The 26,696-nt window shown below is 34.2% G+C and overlaps 2 protein-coding genes across 3 annotated transcripts; one reads left to right on the top strand and one right to left on the bottom strand.

The window, feature by feature from the left end:
• Nucleotides 1-14,688: 14,688 nt before the first annotated feature.
• On the top strand, nt 14,689-15,818 carry LOC145086609 (uncharacterized). 2 transcript variants are annotated; one of them, XM_079024427.1, is made up of 2 exons: nt 14,689-15,085; nt 15,203-15,818. In XM_079024427.1, the coding sequence occupies exons 1-2, from the start codon at nt 14,803-14,805 to the stop codon at nt 15,724-15,726; spliced, it is 807 nt and encodes a 268-aa protein (XP_078880553.1). In that variant the 5' UTR covers nt 14,689-14,802; the 3' UTR covers nt 15,727-15,818. The 2 variants fall into 2 exon arrangements, with proteins under 2 accessions (XP_078880553.1, XP_078880552.1); XM_079024426.1 differs by having other exon boundaries at nt 14,690-15,102; nt 15,208-15,818.
• Nucleotides 15,819-15,982: 164 nt separating this feature from the next.
• Nucleotides 15,983-23,136, bottom strand: LOC145086608 (P-loop containing nucleoside triphosphate hydrolases superfamily protein). The gene is made up of 15 exons (XM_079024425.1): nt 22,862-23,136; nt 22,054-22,344; nt 21,775-21,953; nt 21,507-21,701; nt 21,261-21,437; nt 19,581-19,954; nt 18,911-19,091; nt 18,699-18,821; nt 17,674-17,790; nt 17,484-17,588; nt 17,233-17,373; nt 17,096-17,161; nt 16,505-16,666; nt 16,310-16,391; nt 15,983-16,225 (listed from the first exon to the last, which is right to left on the bottom strand). Exons 1-15 carry the CDS (start codon nt 23,022-23,024, stop codon nt 16,170-16,172), a joined length of 2,412 nt encoding a protein of 803 aa, XP_078880551.1. The 5' UTR covers nt 23,025-23,136; the 3' UTR covers nt 15,983-16,169.
• Between the last annotated feature and the right edge of the window lie 3,560 nt (nt 23,137-26,696).

Raw genomic sequence — 26,696 nt, 5'->3', positions numbered from 1 at the left:
CCATCAGTTATGAGTCCATGAAGGTGATATTCCTGAGACAACATTTCGGACTCGATATGGTCACTATGAGTTTGTAGTGATGCCATTTAGTCTAACCAACGCATCAATGGTATTCATGGATCTGATGAATCGGGTGTGCCGCCCTTTCCTAGACAAGTTTGTGATAGTATTTATTGATTACATACTTGTCTATTCTCAGAGTAAGGAAGATCATAGACAGCACTTGAGGCTAGTGCTTGAAATTTTAAGGGCGGAGAAGCTATATGCGAAATTGTCTAAATGTGAGTTTTGGATCAGAAAAGTAACTTTCCTCAGTCACATGGTTAGCGAGGAAGGCATACATGTGGACCCTTCCAAAATCAGCGAAGACACCCACTGAATCCGTCAATTCTTGGCTCTCGCTGGCTACTATCATAGGTTTATCCAAAATTTCTCCAGGATTGCTAAGCCTTTGACCACCCTAACTCAGAAAGGTGTATCCTTTAGTTGGGGTGAAAAGCAAGACAGTATGTTTCAAACATTGAAGCGGGCCTTTTGCAGCGTGCCTATCCCTGTCTCTGCCAGAAGGGACAGAGGAATTTGGTGTCTACTGCGATGCATCCAATCAGGGCCTAGGCTGTGTGCTTATGAAGTGAGGAAAAGTCATTGCTTATTCCTCGAGACAGCTGAAAGTGCATGAAGTCAATTATACAACTCACGACCTGTAGTTGGGAGCAGTGGTCTTCACATTAAAGATATGGAGACATTATCTCTACAGAACCAAGTGCACTGTCTGTTGGATTAGTGTCTAAGTCCATAACTATTTTGGTATATACTTGACCCGATTATGAGCATGGTCCTTTTGGGTTGCCTTCACCATAGCAATATGTAGGATGAATTAAGGAGAGAAAGGTTCAATTATGATTTATTAATATATTATGAGAATAATATATTAAAGGAGAAATCATATTGTTTAATTAATATTGGTCAAGAACTAATTAACAATTAATTTTGTGGCTAAAAGAGATTAATTAAACTTAGGGGACTGGAGTTGTAATTATAAGATAATTAAAATTGGGCTATGGATCACCTTGGAATAATAGGTTGGACGAATTTTATGGGGAAGCCCATTAGAAATCGTCCAAGGCATGTTCCAGAAGGGGTCCATGGGCTGCTTAGGGCTTAAGCAGTCAAATTAGGGTTTCCTTGTTTGATAACCCTAATAACCTAAGTATATAAGGAACCCTTGGGCACCAAAAACGTGGCTAACACTTGGATTAGGGTTTCCAGACGTTTTTGAGTGTCTCTTCTCTTCTCCTAATCATTCTTGTTGCTTAGTGGTGTTTGTGACTCCATTAGAGGTGAAACACTTGAGGCACTAAGCTTTCTGAAGCCAATCAAAGCAAGGAATTGATTGTTATTGCTATATAACAATCAAAGGTAATTCTCTAAACCCTAATTCAGTTTATAATATGTTAGATCTAGGGTTTATGGCTTTGGATATTCAATTGCATGTTCATTAGACAAACTAGATCCAAAGTTGTTAGGGTTTGCATGTACACCATAGGATTGATGTATTGCTCGAAACCCATCAGTGGTATAAGAGCCTAGGGCTATTTGTTAGTGAATTTGATGCTTATTTGATCGAAAATTGGCTGAAAAACGAAATTTTTTTTATTTTTGAGGTTGGACTCGACGAGTCCAGTGCTGACTCAACAAGTCAGCGAGTCTGGCAGCGTTTTTTGGCGATTTGCTTGCTGTTTTGGCTTGGGATACTAAACATAAACGTTTTTAATTCATAAAATCTGGTTTTTATTGATTTTGGGTGAATATCCTTACCAAAATAGAAGATAATTGTAAAAATTTAGATAATCTTTTGTTTTATTTGATAAAGATTGATTATTTGTAATTTAGATTTGAATTATCTTGTGAAAAAGTTTCAATTTTCCCCTTTATGTTTTATAGTTTAAATTTGAACTTAAAAGTTTTGTTTTTGAAATTTAAATAGTTATACCCTAATGTTTTGAAAAGTTTCAAAACTTGTCATCAAGTTTTGGAATTTAAATTTTTGATTAAAAGTTTAATTTTGAAATATATTTAAATTCTAAACCCTAATGTTTTGAAATGTTTCAAAACTTGCCCTCAAGTTTTGGAATTTAAAAGTTGATTAAAAGTTTAATTTTGAAATGTTAAATTCTAAAACCCTAGTATTGTTTTGAAAAGTTCAAATCACACCCTTGTGGTTTTATTAATTAGTTAAAGTGTATAATTAAAGGAGATTTAATAAACCCATAAAGTTTTGGTTTACATTTAATTAAATTAAAACTATAATTTATTAAATTAGACCACCTAGTATTTTAAAAGTGTAAAATACACTCTATACTATATATATGTAACATTAAAAGTCTAATATTATATATATGAGTAAAGAGTCAGTCTTACTGTTAGTAGGCCTCATTCACGAAGCTAGTCTATAAGAGGTGTTTAAGGAAATTGCCTATAAAATGACGATTGAATGGGTATCCACTCTTACCCACCGCACTCTTGACTAGTGGAGGGTCGTTAGCCGAACGGGTAGGATAGGCCATAAACCTTCCATTATAAGTATAATGAAGTACAAAGTAACTAAATGCTTTTGCAAATTCCCAAATCATAGTTACTTTAGGCAAAATGTGAAATTGTATGCTAATCCATTGAATTACACTTCGTACCCTTGTCAAACGTTAGTGGAGCGTGTGTGGTTAACCGGCACACTAATTTGGGGATGACATTGGTATCGAAGGGTGGCTTGATGTTTATTATAGATCAATGGAGCGTGTGTGGCTAACCGGCACATTGATTAGGTGATAGTAGCATTGGGTGCACCACGTGATTCGTATGGTTATTCACACCTTATTTGTGATCTGTGGCATCCCAATCACAAATAAAAGGGCATAATCAAGATTAAACATGTCATTGAAAAGTTCAATGAATCTCAAAAGATCTAGGAGTTTCAATTCATTTAAAACTTAAACTTCTTTTTCGCTTTTCTTGGTGGAAATTGGTAAATCGTCATTTACCTACCTTCAAATATTCTGCAACTAGATTACGGCATCCCTCTTCTAGGTTGTAGAGTATTGTATTGGATCCTAGCCTTGATGTTTCATTTAGGTGTTACATCAAGGATTCTAATTAACTTAACTTGAATTTTCTCCCGTTTTGTAGATGTCTAGTTCTGACAATCATGGTCTTCCCAAATCACATGGAATAAGTTTTCGAAGGAAGATGATGGTCCATGATATGATCGAGGAACAAGAAATCATGCTTCACTTCCTCCACCTCCTCCAATTGTTCTCCCTAGCCCACAAGTTCGAAGACTTGAAAACTTCAAGATCACTCAAGCCCTTTTGGCAAGTAAACATGAAGATGGGAAACCTGTGTGTGCACACGTCTTAGAGATAAAGTCACACATTGATAGGTTAAGGATGTTGGGTGTCAAGATTTCAGGTAAGTTGGTTGTTGACTGGGTTCTTCAGTCGCTTCCTGAATCATATAGTGAGTTCGTTAGAGAGTACTATATGATGGACCACGACGTGACCCTCATTGATCTCACCTATTTGCTTATAGCTACTGAATCAGCAATGATTTGGCGTGCTGGTCAAGCAAATTTGTCTGGTGAATCAAACTCCCAAACTTCAATGGACATTGAAAATGGTGACATTGGAGATCCAGAAAAGGAAAACTCTGAGATAGTTCCTTGTGCCATTCCAAAAGAGTCCATTTGCTTTTATTGCCAAGAAAAGGGGCATTGGAGACGAAGCTGCCCTATTTACCTGAGAGATCTAAGAGATGGGAGAGTCAAGACATATGACTCTACTTCAGGTAAAATCCATTAACTAACTCTTTTAAGTTCCTATTCTAGATTCTTAATACATGATGTGATAAGATTACATTTTGATGTTTTGTAGGGTCGAAGAAAAGAGAGGAAGCTTAAGGGAAGAAGTGGGTTGAATCTAATCGTGAAGAAATGGATTTCGATCGCATTGCTTGAAGATTGGATTTTTGAGCTACTACTTGGAGTTAGAATAGATTGCTAAGAAATATGTAATAACATAGTTTTTTAATTGAATGCATTGTAAGGACAATTTTTCCGCAATAAAATAAATTTTGATTTTATCTTATTTATTTATCATTGCAATGGCGTGTATGAAAAATTGACGTTTGAAGGTTTCTGTTATTAGCAATAATGGATTTGATTCTTAATTATGTTATTTGTGGAAATGTCAAGAATTTACCAAATAGGTAGAGTTTCTCATCGCCCAAGTTTCAATTGGACAAAAACTTGGAATCATGCAACTTGTATTGTATGATGAATGAAAACTTTCATATTTGGAAATTAGACTAATTCTTTGACAAAGTGTCAAGTGAAGGACTAGGAGATCGAGTACACTAGGTTGTGCGTTGATCAAGTCCACCACAAAGAGAGATAAGATATTTGTTGATTTACTAAAGTTTAGTAAATATGAATATACTTATAAGATTAAGTGTAATTCTGAGTTGATTGAAAAATGTTTCAATGAATAGCAGAGCGAATAAGAAGAATCAAGTAGGCAGAAAGATAAAAGTTTCTTCATTCTAAGAAGAAGGTAGAGTACCTTTTATTGTGTTTTTATGATTAGTCTCAATGATTAATAACCATGTCTCAATTGATCCTCTAAGTGAGTCTTAGTGCATTTATATGGCTAAGAAGAGGAATCGAGAATTGTGAAAATGGTTAAAATCAAGAAGTCAATCATACTTCGTTCCAACATCGAGTCTTAGAGTTATACTCCAAGATTGTGAATTGAGTGAAAAGTCTTAAGTAGGTTTATAACACTCATCAAATGTGGAATTTGGAAAAAATTTCTTATTCTTGCACATTTGAAATTGGTAAGTTGCGATGTCCTGGATAAGACAAAGACCAACTAGGACCAATTTTGTGAAGTGTTTTGTCTTGATAAGAACTACACTAACTCTTGAATATTTGTTTTGTCTAGGAAAGTTTCCTGACAAGAGAATCATATATGTCAAGAGGCCAGTGGGAGTTTTAATGATCTTGAAAAAGTTTCAAGACCAAATCAAGAATAAACCTTATCGATCATCACTAGCACAAGACTTGAGGTTTACAACCTGTTGTGTTGACATTATTTTGTTTCTGTGTCATTCCAATTGAGTTAATTATGCATGTGAGTTCTATGAGTTCTCATTTGAATGCATAAAGACAAAGCACCTTGATCAATGGAAAGTACATTGATATGTAAGGATAAGTTGCTAAACTACTTGGAAGATATGGTGGGCACTCGTGCTACCATAAGGCAAGAAATCGAGATCGAGCACGTTCGATCCATATAAGTTTGGATTTGTCGCAAACTTTGGTTTTGGCAAATTCACATGGATAGAAACACATACACCATGAAATCTAACTATCATAAGATTCCCTCCTTCATGAAAATGATTGTGAAGAAATGTTTTCACTAAGAGAGATTTTAAGAAGATAGCAATTGTGAAAATTGTATTCTCAAATTCGATTATGGTTACGGCATCCCTTTCCATAGTTCAAATTGTGAGATTTTGCAATTAGTCTAACATTTGGGACTTAGTAACATAAGTTCTGAATTTGTCTAGACACACATGTGAGCTAGCTAAGGCAAAGGTGTATAAAGTTAAGAAGCTTAGATAAAGGCTTATCGAAGCATTTGGTATTAGAAATATGAACTTCAGAAATTCAATAGGTATTGTTTTCTGGAAGTTCAGCTGTTTTCTGAATACATGTCAAAGCTAGTAGGAGCATAAATGTTATGCTTGTATGATTATTAAGGCAAGTATTGCAAGTTAGCAATATTAATTATAGAAAACAAGAGTTATACTTTGCAAAGTCGCAAGGGTTGAAAAGTTGTTTTGCTATAATTAAGGGAGAGAATATTATAATTCGTTTCAAAATCTAAAGCTTAGATTGATAAATTTTAATAAATTTAGTCGAAGGATACATAGTGTGTTCTTAAATTTCGATTATGATTACGGCATCCCTCTTCATAGTTCGAATTGTGATAACGTGACACATAAAATATTATGGCAGAAGATTGATAAAGTATCATATCTTTATGTAATACATTATGCATCGTGTCCCATACGCTTCGGGTATAAGATCGATTGCAAATGCTATAATATTTGACCATTCTAAAATTTTCCAAATGTCTAGCGCATTAAGAGGGAAAAAGGACTAGAATCGGTTTTGACTAAAATAATTGAACAACTATCAAAGGACGATCCAAAGTTCGCTGAGGATTGGTCACTTGTGAGTAGTTGGAATTATGGTATTGGATGGACCATATCGACATTATTATGAATAGATAAGATTCTATTAAGAATGAGTTGTCATATGGAAAAAATGGAAATGTTTCCATATTGGGAGTTGGATATTGAGAGTCTATGTCTAGATTAGAAACTTTTATGCAAGAAGGATGTTCAAAGGAATGTACTTTGAATGTGAGACTTCGCGTCTATGAAATTGTCTTGTAACAATTTCTGATAGAGTACTTTGTAATTACATTGGTCAAGTCTTAGTGACTTTTGTGCTATGACTTTACGAAAGGATCGTTGCATAAAATGTTAGAATCTAGTATATTCTAGTAGTGGCAAGAACTTTGTGTTCTTACACTAATGATAAGGATTGAGAATTGTGAAATGAGCATCATTGGAAAAGTTTTTCAATTGATCTATTTCACAAAGTAAGGACCATAGGAAACATAGTGTGCATGCTTGGTGCATGGGACAACTATTGTTGTAATTTGAATAATAAGTTGATTTTCTGAAACAGTAAACAATGCAAAATGAGTAATCAATATGGTGTTTAAATAAAAGTGTTTTATTTACGCTCAAAAGTTTTGGGGCCATATAGGATTAAATAGTATCATTGTGTTTCACTTTGCATGTTTTGACTTCCATAATAACTAGGTTATTGGAACCTCCACAGTCGGTCATACATTGGAAGTAGGTATGAAGGAAGACTGTCATGAAGAGTATGTAGATTGTCTGAAGAGTTTAGACATATCACAAGTTTGATGCAGAGTTCATGAGTGCTTTAATAAGATTAGAGTATTGTATTAAACCCACGCTCACGTGAATCACTTCTTGGATTTTATCACGAGTGATTGTGAGTCGATAATATTGTATATTCTTGAAACTGAGACATGTGAGTTGTTATTTGTTGGTCGGTTGCACATTGATAATAAGTAAATGCACCAGTAACTTGGTGTTATAAAACTTATTGTTGCGTGTGATTCAATTAGTAAATGCAAGCGAGCATTTGAGTCGAAGTTTATCCATTCCTTTTACCTAAAGTGGGATAAAAGCGATATTTGTGGGGCCCTCGATGATTTAGTGATGACACCTAAGCACTTGGCCAAGCCGGGACTAAGTTGATGTGTTCAATTGTAGTCTGTTGTTAGTCATCATGAATCGGAAGTCGGGAAAGAGTATAGAGAGAATGATTAAAATTCATGTCTTATGTCTATACGATATCTTGAGAATGGAGGAATATATGATCCATTATCTAAAGGACACGCGTATCTGATAAGATCAGAGTTGACAGCGGCTTTTGAAAGCTACGATTGCTGATCAGGTTCTGAAGTTATGCAGAATAGTTATTAGACTTATCCAAATGGGAGACTGTTGGATTAGTGTCTAAGTCCATAACTATTTTGATATGTACTTGACCCGATTATGAGAATGGTCCTTTTGGGTTGCTTTCACCATAGCAATATGTAGGATGAATTAAGGAGGGAAAGGTTCAATTATGATTTATTAATATATTATGAGAATAATTTATTAAAGGAGAAATCATATTGTTTAATTAATATTGGTCAAGAATTAATTAACAATTAATTTTGTGGCTAAAAGAGATTAATTAAACTTAGGGGACTGGAGTTGTAATTATAAGATAATTAAAATTGGGCTATGGATCACCTTGGAATAATAGGTTGGATGAATTCTATGGGGAAGCCCATTAGAAATCGTCTAAGGCATGTTCCAGAAGGGGTCCATGGGCTGCTTAGGGCTTAAGCAGTCAAATTAGGGTTTCCTTGTTTTATAACCCTAATAGCCTAAGTATATAAGGAACCCTTGGGCACCAAAAACGTGGCTAACACTTGGATTAGGGTTTCCAGACGTTTTTGAGTGCCTCTTCTCTTCTCCTAATCATTCTTGTTGCTTAGTGGTGTTTGTGACTCCATTAGAGGTGCAACACTTGAGGCACTAAGCTTTCTGAAGTCAATCAAAGCAAGGAATTGATTGTTATTGCTATATAACAATCAAAGGTAATTCTCTAAACCCTAATTTAGTTTATAATATGTTAGATCTAGGGTTTATGGCTTTGGATATTCAATTGCATGTTCATTAGACAAACTAGATCCAAAGCTATTAGGTTTTGCATGTACACCATAGGATTGATGTATTGCTCAAAACCCATCACTGTCTTCACCAACCACAAGAGTCTACAGCACATTTCGATAAGAAGGTATTGGACATGAGATAACGGCGATGGGTGGAGCTACTCAATGATTATGAGTGTGATATACGCTATCATCCAGGCAAGGCCAAAGTGGTAGTAGATGCCCTCAACCAGAAAGAGTACTATGGTCACAGAGTGAAGGCACTGACTATGACCTTCCATTCTCATCTATTCGTTTAGATCAGAGAGGCTTAGCTGGAAGCCTTGAAACCAGATAACATGCCAGATGAAGCTTTGAGGGGAATGGAAAAGAATTTAGAGATCAAGGGAGACGGAGTCTACTATTTCATGAACCGGATCTGGACCCCAAAGTTCGGCGGTTACAGAGAGGTTATCATGAGCGAAGCTCACAGAACTCGATACTTCGTTCACCCAGGTTCAAATAAGATGTATCTGGATCTCAAAAATCTCTATTGGTGGCCAAATATGAAAGCATAGATCGCTACCTTCGTGGGCAAGTGTCTGACTTGGGCCAAGGTGAAGGTGGAGTATCAAAAGCCCTCAGGTCTGCTTCAACAGTCAGAAATACCTGAGTGGAAATGGGAAAGGATTGCGATGGATTTTATCACCAAGTTGCCCAAGTCTCCGAGTGGGTATGATACCATCTGGGTAATTGTCGACAGATTGACTAAATCCACCCACTTCCTGCTAATCAAAGAAACTTTCAAGATGGAGAGACTGACGTGAATCTACATACAAGAGACAGTCTGTCTGCATGGTATACCTGTGTCCATTATCTCCGATCGGGATAGTAGATTCACCTCAAGACTTTGGAAGTTAATACAGAAGGCTCTTGGAACTAAGCTGGATATGAGCACAACTTATCATCCACAAACCGATGGGCAGAGTGAAAGAACCCTTCAGACTTTGGAAGACATGTTGAGAGCATGTGTTATAGACTTTGGTAAGTCGTGGGACTCCCATTTTCCCTTGGTCGAGTTCTCCTACAACAACAACTATCATACCAGTATCAAGGATGCGCCGTTTGAAGCCCTTTTATGGTCGTAAGTGCAGATCCCCTCTGTGTTAGGATGAGGTGGGTGACATGCAGCTAGCTAAGGTCCAAGTCCCCGGCAACACTCTCACAGGCTCGGAAATCATTCGCGAAACCATGGAAAATATCATACAAATCATAAAGCGACTGAAAGCCTCTAGGGATAGACAAAGAAGCTATGCCGACAGACGACGAAAACCCTTGGAGTTCCAGGTTGGTGACCATGTTATGTTGAAGGTCTCACCTTGTAAGGGCGTGATACGCTTTGGGAAGCGTGGAAAGCTAAATCCGAGATACATTGGACCATTCGAGATTCTCGCTAGGATCGGTCCCGCAGCGTACAAACTTTGTTTACCCCAAAAGCTTAGCAACATCCATCCCGTCTTCCAAGTGTCGAACCTTAAAAAGTGTTTATCTGACGAAACCCTTTTGATCCCTCTTGATGAGATCGAGATCAATGAGAACCTTAATTTTCTGGAAGAACCAGTCGAAATCATGGATCGGGAAGTCAAACGAACAAAGCAAAGTCACGTACCGACAGTGAAGGTCCGTTGGAATGCCAAGCGGGGACCTGAATTCACTTGAAAACGTGAAGATCAGATGAAACAGAAGTACCCGCATCTTTTTACGAGTACATGATTGTTTTCTATGTTAGAATTTCGGGACGAAATTCCCTCTATCCGGGGGGATGTGACAACCCGAACCTTTTTCCGTTAACGTCAGTCGATTTCGTTAAATAGATTTTGAATTTTTATTTAGTTCTGTCAAGTTCTTACAGTTTGGAAAATCATTTAAGTTATATAATCAAACTTTATATAAGATTCGGAACCAAAATCGTGCGAAAAAACCGAGATTTCTTCGAAAATCAATTTGTTTCCGGTCCAAGTGGTGTTCACGGCCGTGAACCCGATCACGGCCATAAATCGTTCACGGCTGGATCCCATCACCGACCATACTCCCAGCCTATAAATATGTGGTTCCTACCCTCATTCATACTTTTCTAGCAACAAACACACTTTCTCTCTCTAAAAACCCTCACCCGAAAAACCCAAGATTTCTCAAGTTTTCTCTTCATTTATCACTCCATCCACCTTAAAACACGTTTTGGAGCATCAAACACCAGCTTTTTCATCGATTCAAACATTGTAGTTCTTGAGTTCACGGCCGTGAACCCTTCAAATCTTCATATTTCACCAAGAACAGACCGTGAACCCTTCAAACCTTCAAAGACCGTAAACCCTTCAAAGGCAGTAAACTGTTTGCGGCCGAGAACAGTTCACGGTCGTAATCCCATCACGACCGTAATTAGCCCTGCACTGTGAATCTTGGTTGCAAACCCACTTTTCCACTTCGATCGAGCCTCGGTAACATTCCTTAACCGAAAGCAAGTGTTTTTCCAACACTTTATCTAATGAAATCGCTAATTTTAGATACAAATATGTGTTTAATTATTGATAGGATTTCGTTAACTTCGCTTACAACTCGAGGGTCCTCAATTCCAGTCTCGTTGTCCGGCACATACACACAATCATCTGTGAGTTCATACCCCTACGCTTTTATTATTTTAGCGTTTTAAAGGGGGGGGATACAAGCCAAACACAAATAGTTTTTAATGAACTTTATACACAAAACCTCTATACGATTAAAACTTATGCAATTGATACAACTAAAAGATCACCTATTTTTATAAAGTATTTTGAGATATTTTATCCCTTTTGTAACATGTTGAGCATAAGGGACACTTTCATTTGTACCCTTCGGGGTACGGGCTAAATCCTATCCTTTAATGTAACCAGAGTCTCTTGGAGGGAGAGCGTGAGATTTGTGAATAGATCTATTCGGGACTGACAATCCTACACCTAAACTGCTAGCTACAGTTAGGCAGGCATGCATGGGGTGACAAATAGCATACCATCCGACGCCTGAAGAACGTCGTAGAGGTCATCAGTCATATCAAGCATGGTTATACGACTCACAATAGTATAAACTAACATTTTGTTTATGGGATTTCATTCTTCATTATTTTTATTTTAATTAATAGAACTACTATACAATACACTGGTGGTAGCCAGGGTTTTCATTTAAAGTAATGATATACAATACTCTTGGTAGTAACCAGGCATGCAACTAATACCTTATGGAACACAGTAACAAACACATATGTTAGAAAATATTGGATTTTCTTGGAAAGCATACAAACATTTTTATACAGATTCGATCACAAGTTTTCATTACAAAAACATCCTTATGAACTCACCAGCTTAATGTTGATACTCTTTAAAAATCGTTTGTATTCTCAAGAAATCAGTAGACAGGTACTCTAGCAGGCTTTTGAGAAGACGGAGTGTATAAAGTCATGTCTTTTATTTTTTGTTATACTTTTGATGTATACAGCCTATGTATCAAACAGATGTAAACACCTATATTTCAATGTAATGGTTGTGTTTACTTTAATTACGGTGATGCAATTGTTGTGATATTGTACATGACGTCCTCCACCCTCGAACGTTTCCGCCGTTTCGGTTTAGGGGTGTGACATTCATAAACTTGTTAATTCATTCATAATCTGATGAGACACAACATACAACATTCATACCAGCCTAACAATCCTTAGTCATAACAACTTTTTATCCTACCAATCCTTCCACATAACCAACACAAACACAAAAGAAACTACAACCACATAAAACAAGGATTTACATCTTCCACCTTCATTTCCATTCTGATGTTGAATGCCCACTCCCTCCAACGGTAGTTGTGTGTCGCTAGTTGTTCCACAAAGTCTCCAAATAGTTCAAGGTTCCCTGCAGGTTGTTCTTACCCAACCTCCCCAAATATTGCATGGTTCTCCAAATTGACATTGTTGTGAAATTCTAATAAGAGGTTTGCATACCACTAGTTTGGTAGAGGATGATCCACCCAATGAAAGTACTTGCAATCTTTGAGTTCATCATGGTAATTTGGCAGCCTATAAACCTTCTTCACGGGTTTATTGGAGTCCATGAAGTACATCTTCCTACGAGATCACCACAATGCTTCTGAGACTATTCATCATAGCTTGATTTGATCTTTGGCTCCTTATAAAAGATGAAGACGATATCTCTTGCTGCTCCTACTTCGATCGTTGCCTGGTCCGTTTTTAGGGCACAAATGAGTTTGATAGCCTTTAAATTTAACCTACATTTAATGAGTCACCAACCACCTCAACAACTACTGGCAACATCATCAAGTGTTACCCGTTAAATGAGGGTCAGCAGATGAAAATGGTTGAAATGTTCAATTTATCCGGTTTCCTGGGTTTTTTTTGTTAAAAAAAATTGGAACTAAAGGGTAACTTTTCCCAAAAATGGACTTTTCTGAAGATTTTCCTCTTAAAAATGCATAAATATTGCAAAAGTGTGTATTCTCTAGGGCGTACGGAGTTCTGATGTTAAAGGAGTAGACGACCAACAGTATCATTATGGCAACGAATCTGACAACTCATAAGGTAGCATTAAAGTGTATGATGGTAGGTTTCATTGTTTTTTCTTTCTACTCTCAAGCTTTTGTTACTTGTAAATCATGCATACAGACTTGTACCAAAATAGTTTTGTATGCTTTAATTAGTTTTATATGTTTTTAATATTTTTATTAATTAATTTTGTATTATTTTAATTAGTTTGTTATTATTTTAAAATTAGAAATTAAAATTTAGTTTTTAACTATTTTAAAATTAATTTTGTGTTATTTTAATTAGTTTGTGATTATGTACCTAAAAGAAAATTATGTTTGAATGAATGAAAAGGAAAGAAGTTAAAAGTAAAATGGATTTGGAATGGATTTTTGAAGGCATGAGAAATATGGATAGGGCAAATGGATTTGAAGGATTAGGTTGGGTTCATTTTAGGCTTCTCCTACACTAAAAAAGTCGTTAATGCTTCACTTCTATATTATACCTAACATTATATATAGTGTTGGATTTTAGTGTAACATTATATATATATATATATATATATATATATATATATATATATATATATATATATATATATATATATATATATATGGGCTTAGGGAATATGTGGCTGTCATGTACCTAAGCTTATATATAGAACCCTCCAAACAATGTAGTTTTTGATCAATTTATATCCAAACTAATCATGATATCTCTTTTACTATTCTCTATTAATCATGTGACTTACTAAATCGATAAAATTTATGTTCTTTTTCTTTATTGTGTTTAAGAACTTAAAGCATTAAAAGTTGTGACCATTTCATTAACCCTACTAAATTCTAAATGAAAACTAATAGAATAAAAGATAAAAGAAGAACATGTCATAACTCAATCAAGTTTTTCACAAAATCATTGGATATATTTTTTCAATTGAAATACAAAACACTTGAGTTATATTCGTTAAAAACTATTGGTTTTTTATTTTCTTTATAAACTCAATAATCATTTGCAATAAAAATATATATAACTGATCTTTTTCATACCATAATTGAACTTAATACAATGGTATTCTATTAAAACAAAACTAAGATAAAATGAAATTGGATTTGTTTTGTTTAAAACTACGTCGTTTAAAAAGTTCTATATCTAAGCTTAGGTACATAACAACCACATATTCATTTTTCCCCATATATATATATATATATATATATATATATATATATATATAGTTAGATTTTAGTGTAAGAACATCTACATCGGTCTTGCAAATGAAACTGCAAACCACTTTCAAATGACATGGCATGCTTACGTAGTCTTGCAAATATTGAAAGTCTTTCAAGTGGTAAGTAGATCATCTATGTTATCAACTTGTAACATAATAATATATTACTTTATAATTTATATTTATTTAATAAATAATACACCATAATAATTAACTTTATATGATAGGTGTGGCCATTTTTTATATTGAATAGTCTTGCAAATATTGAAAGTTTTTTACATATGGATAGTCTAATACTAAATATAATGTTTAATAAAGAACAGTATATCTAAAATATTTTTTAATGTTAAATATAATATAATGGGTTGGAAGACTTTCGTGTTTACACTATTTTTTACACTATAGCTACCGGTACAATTATTTTTTACACTATAATTACCCGTATAATGTAAAAAAATAGTATTAAGGGGTGAGATTCGAAACGCACAAGGGCATAAATGTAATTAGACATGATAAGTAGTGAACCAAATGAAAACAGCAACACTTTTATCAAGAATCCGGAGTGGACGTTACCTTGTGGATAATGTTTCCGATCGGAAATCAGATGAATTGAAGCTCAAATCCACCGTCCACCACCTTTCAAACAAATGGTTTTCTTAATCTTCTATACACACATACACCCTACGCCGCCGCCTCTTCGCAATCAGCAACTATGGCCGGCTCCGGCCATCTCCCAACCCTTCTTCCCATTAAACCCCACTCCCACTTTCCCACGCCGGATTCACACAAAGGCACGCCGCTGGGACTCGAACGCAGAGACATTCCGAACACAAAGCTTCGATTTTAACTCCGGAGACGACGATGACGATGACGATTTTGAAGACGATGATGCAAATCAGTGGCTCGACATCCTTGAAGACTTCATTGACGGTGTGTGGATTTTTAAGGTGATTTAATGTTTATTTACTTTTGAGTCCTGAAAACGGAAAGTAATAGCATCCGCCATCGGAGTTCATTGACATATGACAGTGTGTTATTTATAACCAGTGCAGGTATTCCGATCATTTGGGTGGTTCCTTCCGGCGATAATCTCGTCTCTACTGTTGACGTCAGGTCCGAAAGCGTTCCTTATGGCGATGGCTATTCCCCTCGGCCAATCGGCGCTTTCTATGTTATTTCAAACGGTTTGGGGAAGACCGAAGAATAAAACCAGACGTCGAGGCAAGAGCAAGAGCGAGGGTAAGAGGAAACCGCCGCCGCGACGTGATGGTGCAAGCTATGTGGACATGGATGAAGAAGAGTACCCCAGAGGGGAAAGAAAAAGGGCTCCCGGGTATCAAACATGGGTGGCCGGAGACGGTGGTCCAAGTGATAAAAAAAGTGGTGGTTCATCGGCGAGTTTTGGTGGGTGGGAAGAACTGGATAGAAAAAGTGGGTCGTTTACAGATGGAAAGCGGAAGCCATTGAAGAGTAAATTGAGCAGGAGAGAAAGACGAAGCACGACGCCATTGTTTTTTAGATTGTTGATTGCAGTCTTCCCATTTTTAGGTTCATGGACTAGAATGCTATAATAAGATTACAATGATCTTTTATACAAATAATGAGCAAAATATTTTATTTGTTTATAAAACAGTAGCAATATATTTATATTTTTGCAGCAAAATGCAAGAACGTTGCTATTTTTTTGGTAAAAAAAATTACATTGCCATTGTAGGAACATACTTACATAGTTACATCTTTTCGCTGTTAATGAAATATGTAACAAATACTTTTAAGTTTTTATGGATTAAAAAAATTAAGTACATCAAAGTAGAATACATTGCTATGTTCCTCACAATTTATATTTTTCTTGTATTTCTCTTTCTTCAGTATTTAGAAAACAAATGTGCATATAAAATATAAATTACCACAGCCTCTCAAAAATTCAGTCTTTCATGGAGGAAAAGTATCGCATGAAATTAATGTACTCTTCAAGTCTTAACAAAATTTGATGATTGCTTTGCTAATTAAGGTTCTAATCGCCTCCGGATTTAAGCTTTTTCCTTTGTTTTCTCTTTTGATCATGCAACCCTGAATAAAAAAAATTCAATATCATTAACAAAATAAAAAACGATTTATTTATTTATTTTTATTTTTTTGGAAGATGGATTTTACGTTTTTTATCTTCTTTCCTCTTTCTTCTTAGGTTGTCTAAGCTTCTTCGCTTTTCCCCTGCCCCTTTAAGATCCATGGAAACCTGAAAACATAAATCCAGGATTAGAAGGGTATTCACGTCTTTTGCACAAACGAGAGATCAAGTGTAATGAATGGGGCCTAAAGGAAAAAGGGCAAAATGGGAATAAAAATTACCTCATGGCCACTGCTTCTGAGTGCTTGGAGTGGTTCGATACAATCATGACCAATAACAACCATTTTCCTCTTGTTATTATTATTTCTCGGGTTTTCTTTTTCAGCAAGTTTCTGTTTTGCTAATTCTTCAAATTGCTGTTGAAGAAGTGGTGAAATACCAGCCTGCAAAAGAGAAACACTCAAAGGAGGTTCATTTTTTTTTTAATATTCTTGAAAACAAGTCATGAAAGAAAAAGTTTATTTTTATCATTACAATGTGCTTTCATTGATTTAGTCTATTATAGTGTCATACTTTCATTTCTTCCTATTGCATCATTGTTCTTTGAAAATCTACCCTATTCTAGAAATGTCATCCAAATAACAGATTTTTCAGAGTATAATGTTCTGATAAGAAAGCATTGAGGTTTAATCCGAAACACAATATTTTATCTAAAAAGTAGTTTATTCAAACAGGCAAACAGTAAATAGGAAAAAAACAGATTACAAATTTGCAATGATCCTCAAAAAGGGAAAAAATATATATATATATATATATATATATATATATATATATATATATATATATATATATAAAATGTAATGATGAATTACCCCTGCCAAATATCGACTAGAGAATGATTTGGGTTGCAATGGACGAGAAAGCAGTGACTTGAGCTCCTGCATGAAAATAGTCAAAATCAGCATGAAGAAAATAATTTATGGTTTAATGAAAATAAAAAAAACCAAACCTGTTGAAGGTTTTTTAGTTTTGCAGAATTTGCTTTGGTTTTTCTAATAGTGTTTGCTCTTTCATCCTCGCTGTCATTTTCTTCTACAATCAGTTCAATTGATTCAGCATTTCGTTGAAACCAGGTCTTATCAGCCTTATCCTACAACAAGTAAAGTAATTTATATTTTATAGGCAAGTAAAAAAATAAACTGTAAGTAAGTTGATATCATGTAAGTAAAGTAAAGAAATGAAATTTAAATTTACTTTTACCTGTGATTCCTTTCGCAAAACCCTGTCTATTTGGCGTGCAAGAGATAAGCGCTTTATTACCTCAGGCATGTATGAAGAGTCTATAGGGAATTGCTGGAAACTTTCCTGAAAATGTAAACCAAACCAGAATGAGTTTTTTTTAAAAAAAAACTAAAAAACACAAGTATTATTTATAGCATAAAAAACTAACCTTTGAAAATGATTTGCACAAAGAAGAAAACTTTGATGATTCTTTTGGTGAAATTAGCGCAATGCTACACCCATCCGCAGAAGCTCTAGCTGTTCTACCACTTCTATGAACATAAACCTGAAAATTTCACATACTCATTATAAAAATTCTGTTTTTGGTTATTTTTAAAAACTAAAAAATAATCTAAACAAAACTTCTATAAAAAAATTATATTACATTGCAATTTTTCATTAATTAATTAAGGTTTTTCCGGTTTCCATTGCACTCCAATTACTTGTGTTGTTATATGTAAACCTCTTGACTGCTTTTTGTTATTATATATTACAAAACTAAAGAAATAGAGTAAATTACACGAATGGTCCCTATTGTTTAGGGTAATTTGCGCGTTTGGTCCCTAACTTATTTTTTTAACTCGGAAGGTCCCTACTGTTTGTTTTTGTTACGTGTTTGGTCCCTGTCTTACCTAAACATACTATTTTGCCCTTGATTTTTTAATTTATTTAAATAAACACACCCCCAACCCCACCTCTCACCTTATCTTACCTAACCCACCATTTTTCCCTATTTAAATAATAGTTTTTTTGGGTAAGACAAGGACCAAACACGTAACAAAAACAAACAGTAGGGACCAAGCGCAAAATAAAAACAAACAGTAGGGACCTTCCGAGTTAAAACAATAAGTTAGGGACCAAGCGCGTAAATTACCCCAAACCATAGGGACCATTCGTGTAATTTACTCAAAGAAATATTAAATATGAAGGAGTAACATTAAGCCTGCGTTTGGTTTGGTTGATTCGGTTTTTAAGAAAATGAAAATTTTCTGTTTTCCAAATGGTATGTAAATTAAAAATGTGATTTTTAGTTTTTTACAGTTTTCCAGTTTCCATTGCCACCAATCCCAAAAGTTAGATAGTTGTGATTGGGAACACAGAATCCAAAAAGTTACTTATTTATTATATACTTATACATAGAAGATAGAAAATTCAATAAATAATATAACAGATAAAAACAAACAAACAACTTACTTCTGCAGAATGAGGAAGTTGATAATGAACAACAGTCCTAACACCAGGAATATCAAGACCTCTAGCTGCAACATCAGTAGCCACAAGTATTCCATGATCATTTGCACGAAAACGATCAATCGCCTGCATTTCAATTTCAATTTCAACCAACAATTATGATTTATATAATTTTTTTTTACATATCAAAATAATTATGTTTAACAAATAATAACCTTGAGTCTAGCACGCTGCTGCATCTGTGCATGAAGGGTCAAAACATTGACACTAAGAATGCGCATGAGGGAAGAGATGTGACGAAGGGCTGCAATTGATGTACAAAAGACGATAGTACGCCCTTGTCCATGAACAGATAAAATATAATACAAACATGCATCTTTATCTTCTTCCGGACACCTGTAAATTGATGTTTAATCAAATTCAATATTAAAAAGAGTAAATTACACGAATAGTCCCTATGGTTTAGGGTAATTTACGCATTTGGTCCCTAACTTATTTTTTTAACTCGGAAGGTTCATACTGTTTGTTTTTGTTACGCGCTTGGTCCCTGTCTTACCTAAAAAGACTATTTCGCCCTTGATTTTTTTAATTTATTTAAATGAACACACCCCCAAACTCACCCCCTCACCTTACCTTACATACCCCACCATTTTTTCTATTTAAATAATAGTTTTTTAGGTAAAACAGGGACCAAGGGCGTAAGAAAAACAAACAGTAGGGACCGGGTGCATAATAAAAACAAACAGTAGAGACTTTCCGAGTTAAAAAAATAAGTTAGGGACCAAGCGTGCAAATTATCCCAAACCATAGGGACCATTCGTGTAATTTACTCTATTAAAAAAAAAAGCAAACAGATGAATAAAAGGGGAAGGGGTATTATCATACTCAATGAAGGACTCCTCAAGATTATTTGCCATAATTGAAGCATTTGTGAGATCAATAACAGCAGCATTAGAACGCATCCCAGCACGTTCAGATAACGCTTCAATTGAGTTCAATTCACCATCTGATTTTGTTTTCACAGATCCACGTTTAAGTTTTTTCCTAAAATCAGAAGATAAGGCAATAGTTGCTGAAAACACAAAAGTCTGTCTTTTCTTTTTTTGAAAGCCTGAAGCTGTGACACAGTTTTCAGAATCTTCTTGATGTCCTTCACGAATCATGGGAAGCATGTCAATAATTGACTGCAGCTCATGAAAATGACCATTATCTATCATTCTGTCTGCCTCATCCAGCACAAAGAATGACAGTGAATGTAACTGCAAAAATCATCAACACTTAATATTATTATAACTAATAATAGCATTGTACTTACTTTCAGTTTTTATTTGTGCTTTGAAGAATCTAGCCAATTATAGCATTGTAGTTATAAATTTGTTTCTTAATAAGATGTTGTACTTTGGAAAATGGGTTAATCTCAAAAAAGACCTTATAGATTTTGTGTTTTTTCTGGATTAAACCTTGAATTTATTTTTAAGACCTTGTATTTTTTTCGTTTTTTCGGAAAAAGCCCTCAACTTTGTATTTTTTTCTGAAAAAAAAACCTCGACCTTCTAAATGCTTCCAAATAAACCCTCTGACTTTTTTAGTTTTTTGCGAAAAAACCCTCGCATTTTACAATTTTTTTTGGAAAAAAAAGGGTTTTATGCAGAAAAGTTCCATTATTTTGGGAAAAAATTTGATAAAGTCCTAAATTTTTATTTTTGAACAGAAAAGTCCCGATTATTTAATAGTTTGCCCAAATTAACAAAAAAGTCCTTTTTTTTATTTTAATAGAAAATGACAGATTATATGATTTTCCCAAAGTAATGGGACTTTTCTGTTAAAAAAAACATTTAGGGTTTTATCAAAAAGATTCCCAAAATAATGGGACTTTTCTGCATAAAACCGGGAAAAAATGACTAAAGGGCCAGATCAAAAAAAAATGAAAAAATGCAAGCTCTTTTTCAGGGAAAAAATAAATTTGAGGTTTAATCTGAAAATATATATATATATATATATATATATATATATATATATATATATATATATATAAGGTTTGTTTTTAGATTAACCCTTAAAAAATCCACCAAATTATAGCATTGAATATGTTTTGTATTTGGATGGCATTGCTATAGTTGGGTAGTTTTTTCAAAGTACAATGTTGTAATAGGGAGGGATAAATGCAAGAAATAGCAACATACTTTTATTTATTTGTTTACTACAGCATCCTATTTTTTCATTTCTTTCTATTACAACATTGTACTTTCAATTTATTCTTATTAAGGCATTCTGATTTGAAAATTCTAGGCAATTATAGCATTGTAATTTTTTATTTTATTTTCTATCAAGACACTGTACTTTAAAAATTCTACCGAATTATACCATTTGGAAAATATATATTGTATTTGGATGACATTAATATAACTGCATACTTTTTCAAAGTATAATGTTGCAGCTTACAATAGGGAAAAATAAAAGTAGAATGCTACAATAAACAAATAAATAAAGGTATGTTGCTATTTCTTGCATTTAACCCTAGTTTGAGTTTTTATATATTAGACATCAAAAAAATTTCCAACTCACCTCAACAAGATGAATTTCTCCACCTGACATTAGTTCCCATAGCCTCCCTGGAGTTCCAACAACAATCTCAGGTCTTGTTTTCAAAAGTCTTTCTTGCTTTTCTGTTGACATTCCACCAACAATGGGAACAACCCTAACATCTGTCCCTTTTGCCACTTGCTTCAAATGCTCAGTGACCTAAGAGAGGAATAAACATTAATGTTTAGGGTTTCGTGTTTAGGGTTTAGGGTTTAGGGTTTAGGGTACCTGAAGTGCAAGCTCCCTAGTGGGAGTAATAATAAGTGCTCTTAAAAGACCTTTTGAAACAACTTTTTCATCCGCCTCTCCTTTTTCTTCCACCTGTCTCTCTAATTTATCTCTTTCTTCAAGAAGGCGTTGTAAAATCGGTAATCCAAATGCCAGTGTTTTACCAGACCCTGTCTCTGCAGCACCAATCACATCCTGACAAAGGAAAATGTTAAAAGATGAACCACATAAAACGGTAGCATGAAAACTTGTCAAATTACTAACAGACCTTTCCTTGATGAGCACCTGCAGGTATACAAGCTTTCTGTATAGGTGTTGGTTCTATGAACTTGAGCCTGGATATTGATTTCATAAGCAATGGATGAAGCCTAAGCTCATACCATGCATGATATTCAGAGTCATCAACTTGATCTTCTTCTTTATCAACTTGATCATTGGTTTCTGCAACTGTTGAAAGAATTTTTGAAGGAAGTTTGTCAATACAGTAATTTATAGAGCTTAAAACATGGTATAGTACTTGTTGATTTGAAACTAAAGTAACACTAACCAGTAGCTGTTTCTTCTTCAGTGTCCATGGATTCCTTGGGCTTTTTAGTCTTCTTCTTTTTCTTTTTCTTCTGCTTCTTCTTCGTCTTTCCAACCTCCTTTTCAGTCTCACCATCAATAACCTCCTCTACAGTCTCATCATTTTTAACCTCCTCCTTAACAACTTCATCACTGTTACTTTCTTCCCTCTTCCTTTTTGTCAGTTTTTCTGGTTTCTTCCCTCCTTTTTGAAATCCTTTTGGAAGCTCCAATCCATACTCTGATTCATCAATCTCTTCAAGAGACAGAACACCTGCAGCAACAAAGCTGAATAGTCAACTAAGATACTAATGAGACAGCTTATGGATCCATTTTTTCATGATACAATATAAACATTATCTACAAATCTGTCTTGATATAGGAAGGATGTAAACTAGACAAAAGAAAGTAACAGAAAGAGCATCTAATGGATACTTAAATTGATGAAAGACAATAACCTAGGAACACTTTAATTTTCATTACTTGCGTTCTCTTTGCTTTCTACAATACATTCAGATATTGTAAATTTGTAACATTTGGTTTTGAGCCTTCGAACAATGAAGCATATATATCAACAGAAGTTATATTTTTCGTAGAGAAAAGAAACTGGATTGATTGTAGCAAGTATTTCCAAACTCTCCTATTCTTTAATTTCAATTACTTCTTGTCTTTTATGAAGAAGAAAGTGAATAGCTAGTGAGCTAAAAACCTATAAACCCTAAAATATCAGCAAAACAAGTTATCATTTCCAAAAATCAATAGAATGAGCTGATGCTAGAGCAAATACGAACCTCCTTCGAAGTCATTCAATCCGGCGAGTGCAGAGAACGGATCGTCGTCGGTATCGGGAAGTGATGAGGTCCATGGGAGTGAGTCGAATCGTTCTAGTTGTCCCGCGCTCTGTCTTACTATATTCCTCTTTCTCTGTTTCTTCTTTGGTGGTTGAGAGGCCATCGCCGGTAGGGTTTTAGCGTAAAACGGCGGTGATGCTTTGCTAAGGGGTTGTGGCGCTGTTCTTACTTCATGCACTTCCTTGGTGAAGCAATTTAGCCTACCAATCAATAAAGTGCAAACCACATAGCCTCACGTACAAGTTCAAGTTATTTTTCTTTTATCAATTTGTCAGGTAATATAAATTTATTTAACTTCGGACACTAAAGTTGTTTTTCTTACTAATTTGTCCGTACTTTGAACGCAGATTGGTTTTTAGAATATGTATAGAGTAGGCATGAATATTCGTATAATACACGAATTGATTTAAAAAAATATCAAGTTATAATCGGTTCGGTTGGATTCGTTTACAACATAACAAAAGTTAAAAAAATAAATTAATAAAATGTTAAATATAATATATTATAACAATATTTATTATATTTCAGTGAGATACTCTATACATTCGAAAAATAAAATAGGATAAAATCAAAAGTTCTTCTATATCACATTCCAAATTAATTTTTAACCGTAAGTTTTTTAATAAATGAAATAATATAATAATATAGTAATATAATAGATTTTTGTATAGAAATCATCATTGAGAGAAGAAATAAGAATATAAGAAGGGAGATGTAGAGACTATATTTACCAAAAACACCGGTTAATTTTGTTCATAATTTAATGACATTAAAACATAAGAAATTTTAAATTTAGAAAGTGTATTATTAAAATTAGTATCCATTTAATACCATATATGAAATTTAATAAAATATAAAGAAAAAACCATAAAATAACATGTAGATATAATTTAATTTAAAATTACCACAAAATGCCATGTGGCAAAATACATGAAAAGATGACAAGTGGCAAAAAAAAACATTTCATTTATTAGAGTAGATTAACTGGAATCTATCAAAGAATTACAATTTGTCATAAATTGGAATTCAATTTTAGGCTAAGGGAGTGGTAACATTTCTAGCAGTTTAGCACATCAGCTTTTTGGTTGCCACCTTATTTTTTTCTATTTAACACCTAAGGTTAGCATTTGGTAAGAAGTGGTAACACTCCCAACACTTTATTTTTTATTTTCTTTTTCTAATTTAATTAAATCACTTTATTTTAATAAACAAACATTTTTTATGTATGAATATTAAACAAATTTTATTTTTTTAAACCACAAACATTTAATATAATATAAAATCCAAACATTCATTGATTTTGCTTGTTTCAAATTTTAAAATGTAAAGTCTTCCATTAAGAATACGTCCATTTCTCTATGTTTTATTTGTAGGTTGTGTTAGATATCACCTGATGATACCACCTGATGCAACCTTGTTGTAAGAAAAACAGAACATAACAAGAAGGAAGAAGTGAACAGGGCAAAACAGGGTGTGAATCAAGTAACTTGATTCTATGAATACGCCACACAAACAAGGCAAAGAAACAACAGTAGGACTTTAACACTTCAACAGGGATCAATTCACTTGATTCATTTATGAGACAAATGTTAGTTGTGTAGAAGAAATCTGGGAAAACTACTTTGGCTCCAACTATCTTATTCAACAAAGACTGTAAAAGCTTAATTAAAAATGTCACACAACCATACCCTGTTTATACTAAACTGACTAGAAACCTAAACTAACTCCAAACCTTAAATTTGGAAAGTTTTCCCAAAATACCCCTAGGACCAAAACTGTCCCTGTTTCTGAATTAACCCAACAGGTTGTTCTCTTTTAGTGGAGAAATACACCATCTTGATGAGAGAACCTGGTAAGCAAGATTTGGCGAATAAGTTGATGTAAATTGAGGAATTAGTTTGCAATATAACATCATATAACAGTTTCCTCAAAATTGATTCTTCTTCAGAACTTTGTAAACCAAATCACATAGTATAATAATGTTATCACTTATCAAAGACTCAATTATATAATCAGGTGCTTCAAGTTAGCATGATTCCAAATGAAAATGACTAATCAATAAGGATGTTACTGTCAAATTCGATTCCAGCAACATCTTATTGAGCATATCTGAAACATATAAGACAACTAATTAACAAGAAAACATATTGAGATTCGATAAGTAAAAGAAAGTTTATTGGGTATTTATCGAAAAAGAAAAACTATGAAATCTAGTTTGGAGAAGGAGAGAGACACCATGGATGAGAGAAAGGGGGTTCTAGAGAGTGATTGTAGAGGGAGATTACGACATCTACAGGCCAACAACCACCAGATCTTTTTCTCTCTCTTCTCGTTATGGTGTTGGCGACCTATTGCTGGCGACCCCCTTGGCGCAAGCCAAGGGGCGGTGTTTAGCACCCTTGACGACCGGTGGCGACCTCCTTAGCGAGGCCCACTCCCCTTAGCCTTAGGGGTATTTGGTAGAATTACAATAGAAATTGGAATCCAATTGTGTGGGATGTTTGGTTTAGGGAAACAAAATTGTTTCTATTTGTGACATCCCCAATTTCATGGCCAGAAAAGACCGATTTGTTTATGCTTTGTTTTTAAAATCAGAGTACTCGTTTAAAGAAAATTGTTGCGGAATTTGTCCCCAAAATAAAAAAAATATGATAAGAATTTATCAAAGCATTTCTTAAAAAAAAGTATTTTCATTATATAACAAAATCTCGGGATGTCATGTTCCGATACAGACACATAAGCATAAACAGAACTTACAATTATTTACACTAATGATTTACATCTCCTTTATTCTCTCAGTGAATTATGCATTCGTATTGATACCTGTGATACAAAGAAAACTGAGTGGGTCAGGCTTGGGAGCCTGGTGAGCATATAGGGTTTTCAACCCACAATAATACATTTATTATATTCAATTATCAACAATCAACCCAAATACCCATCCCCATTATCTTCTTTATTTATTAAGGTTTTACCCTAAGAATCGATTATACTTTCTTCATTCATTCCTAAGGGTTTACCTAAGGAACTGGCACATAGTCCATTTGCTACCACGGTTTATACAACAGGCACTACGTTGCATAGTCACCAGGGTTCATACAATTGGCACTACGTCTCATAGTCACCAGGGTTCATATAATTGGCACTACGTCTCATAGTCACCAGGGTTTACACAATAGGCACTACGTCTCATAGTCACCTGGGTTTACACCAAAAGGCACGAAGTCACATCGTCACCAAGGTTTATCAAATAGGCACGAAGTCGCATCGTCACCAACTATTCCATCTACCCATGTTCTACCCAACATTTTTGTAGATATAAATACAAACACAATTTAAATCATTTAACACCCGTATAAAAACATCAATTCCAAATCCATCTCAAATAGATAATTAATATATAACACATAGCACGTATTTTATAAAATACTTCATATTTATGTGTAAGATGAAAGTGACTATACACTCACGCATATAAACAACAATATATATAAATATACATATAACACGTATTTTATAAAATACTTCATATTTATGTGTAAGATGAAAGTGACTATACACTCACGCATATAAACAACAATATATATATATATATATATATATATATATATATATATATATATATATATATATAAATATACACATAACACGTATTTTATAAAATACTTCATATTTATGTGTAAGATGAAAGTGACTATACACTCACGCATATAAACAACAATATATATAAATATACACATAACACGTATTTTATAAAATATTTCATATTTATGTG

Source organism: Lactuca serriola, chromosome 2 (genome assembly GCF_051521515.1).
Source record: "Lactuca serriola cultivar US96UC23 chromosome 2, Lser_US96UC23_V15, whole genome shotgun sequence".
NCBI classification, from domain to species: Eukaryota; Viridiplantae; Streptophyta; class Magnoliopsida; order Asterales; family Asteraceae; genus Lactuca; species Lactuca serriola.
The sequence above is the reverse complement of the archived record's forward strand: the minus strand, read 5'-3'. Positions and strand labels throughout refer to the sequence as shown.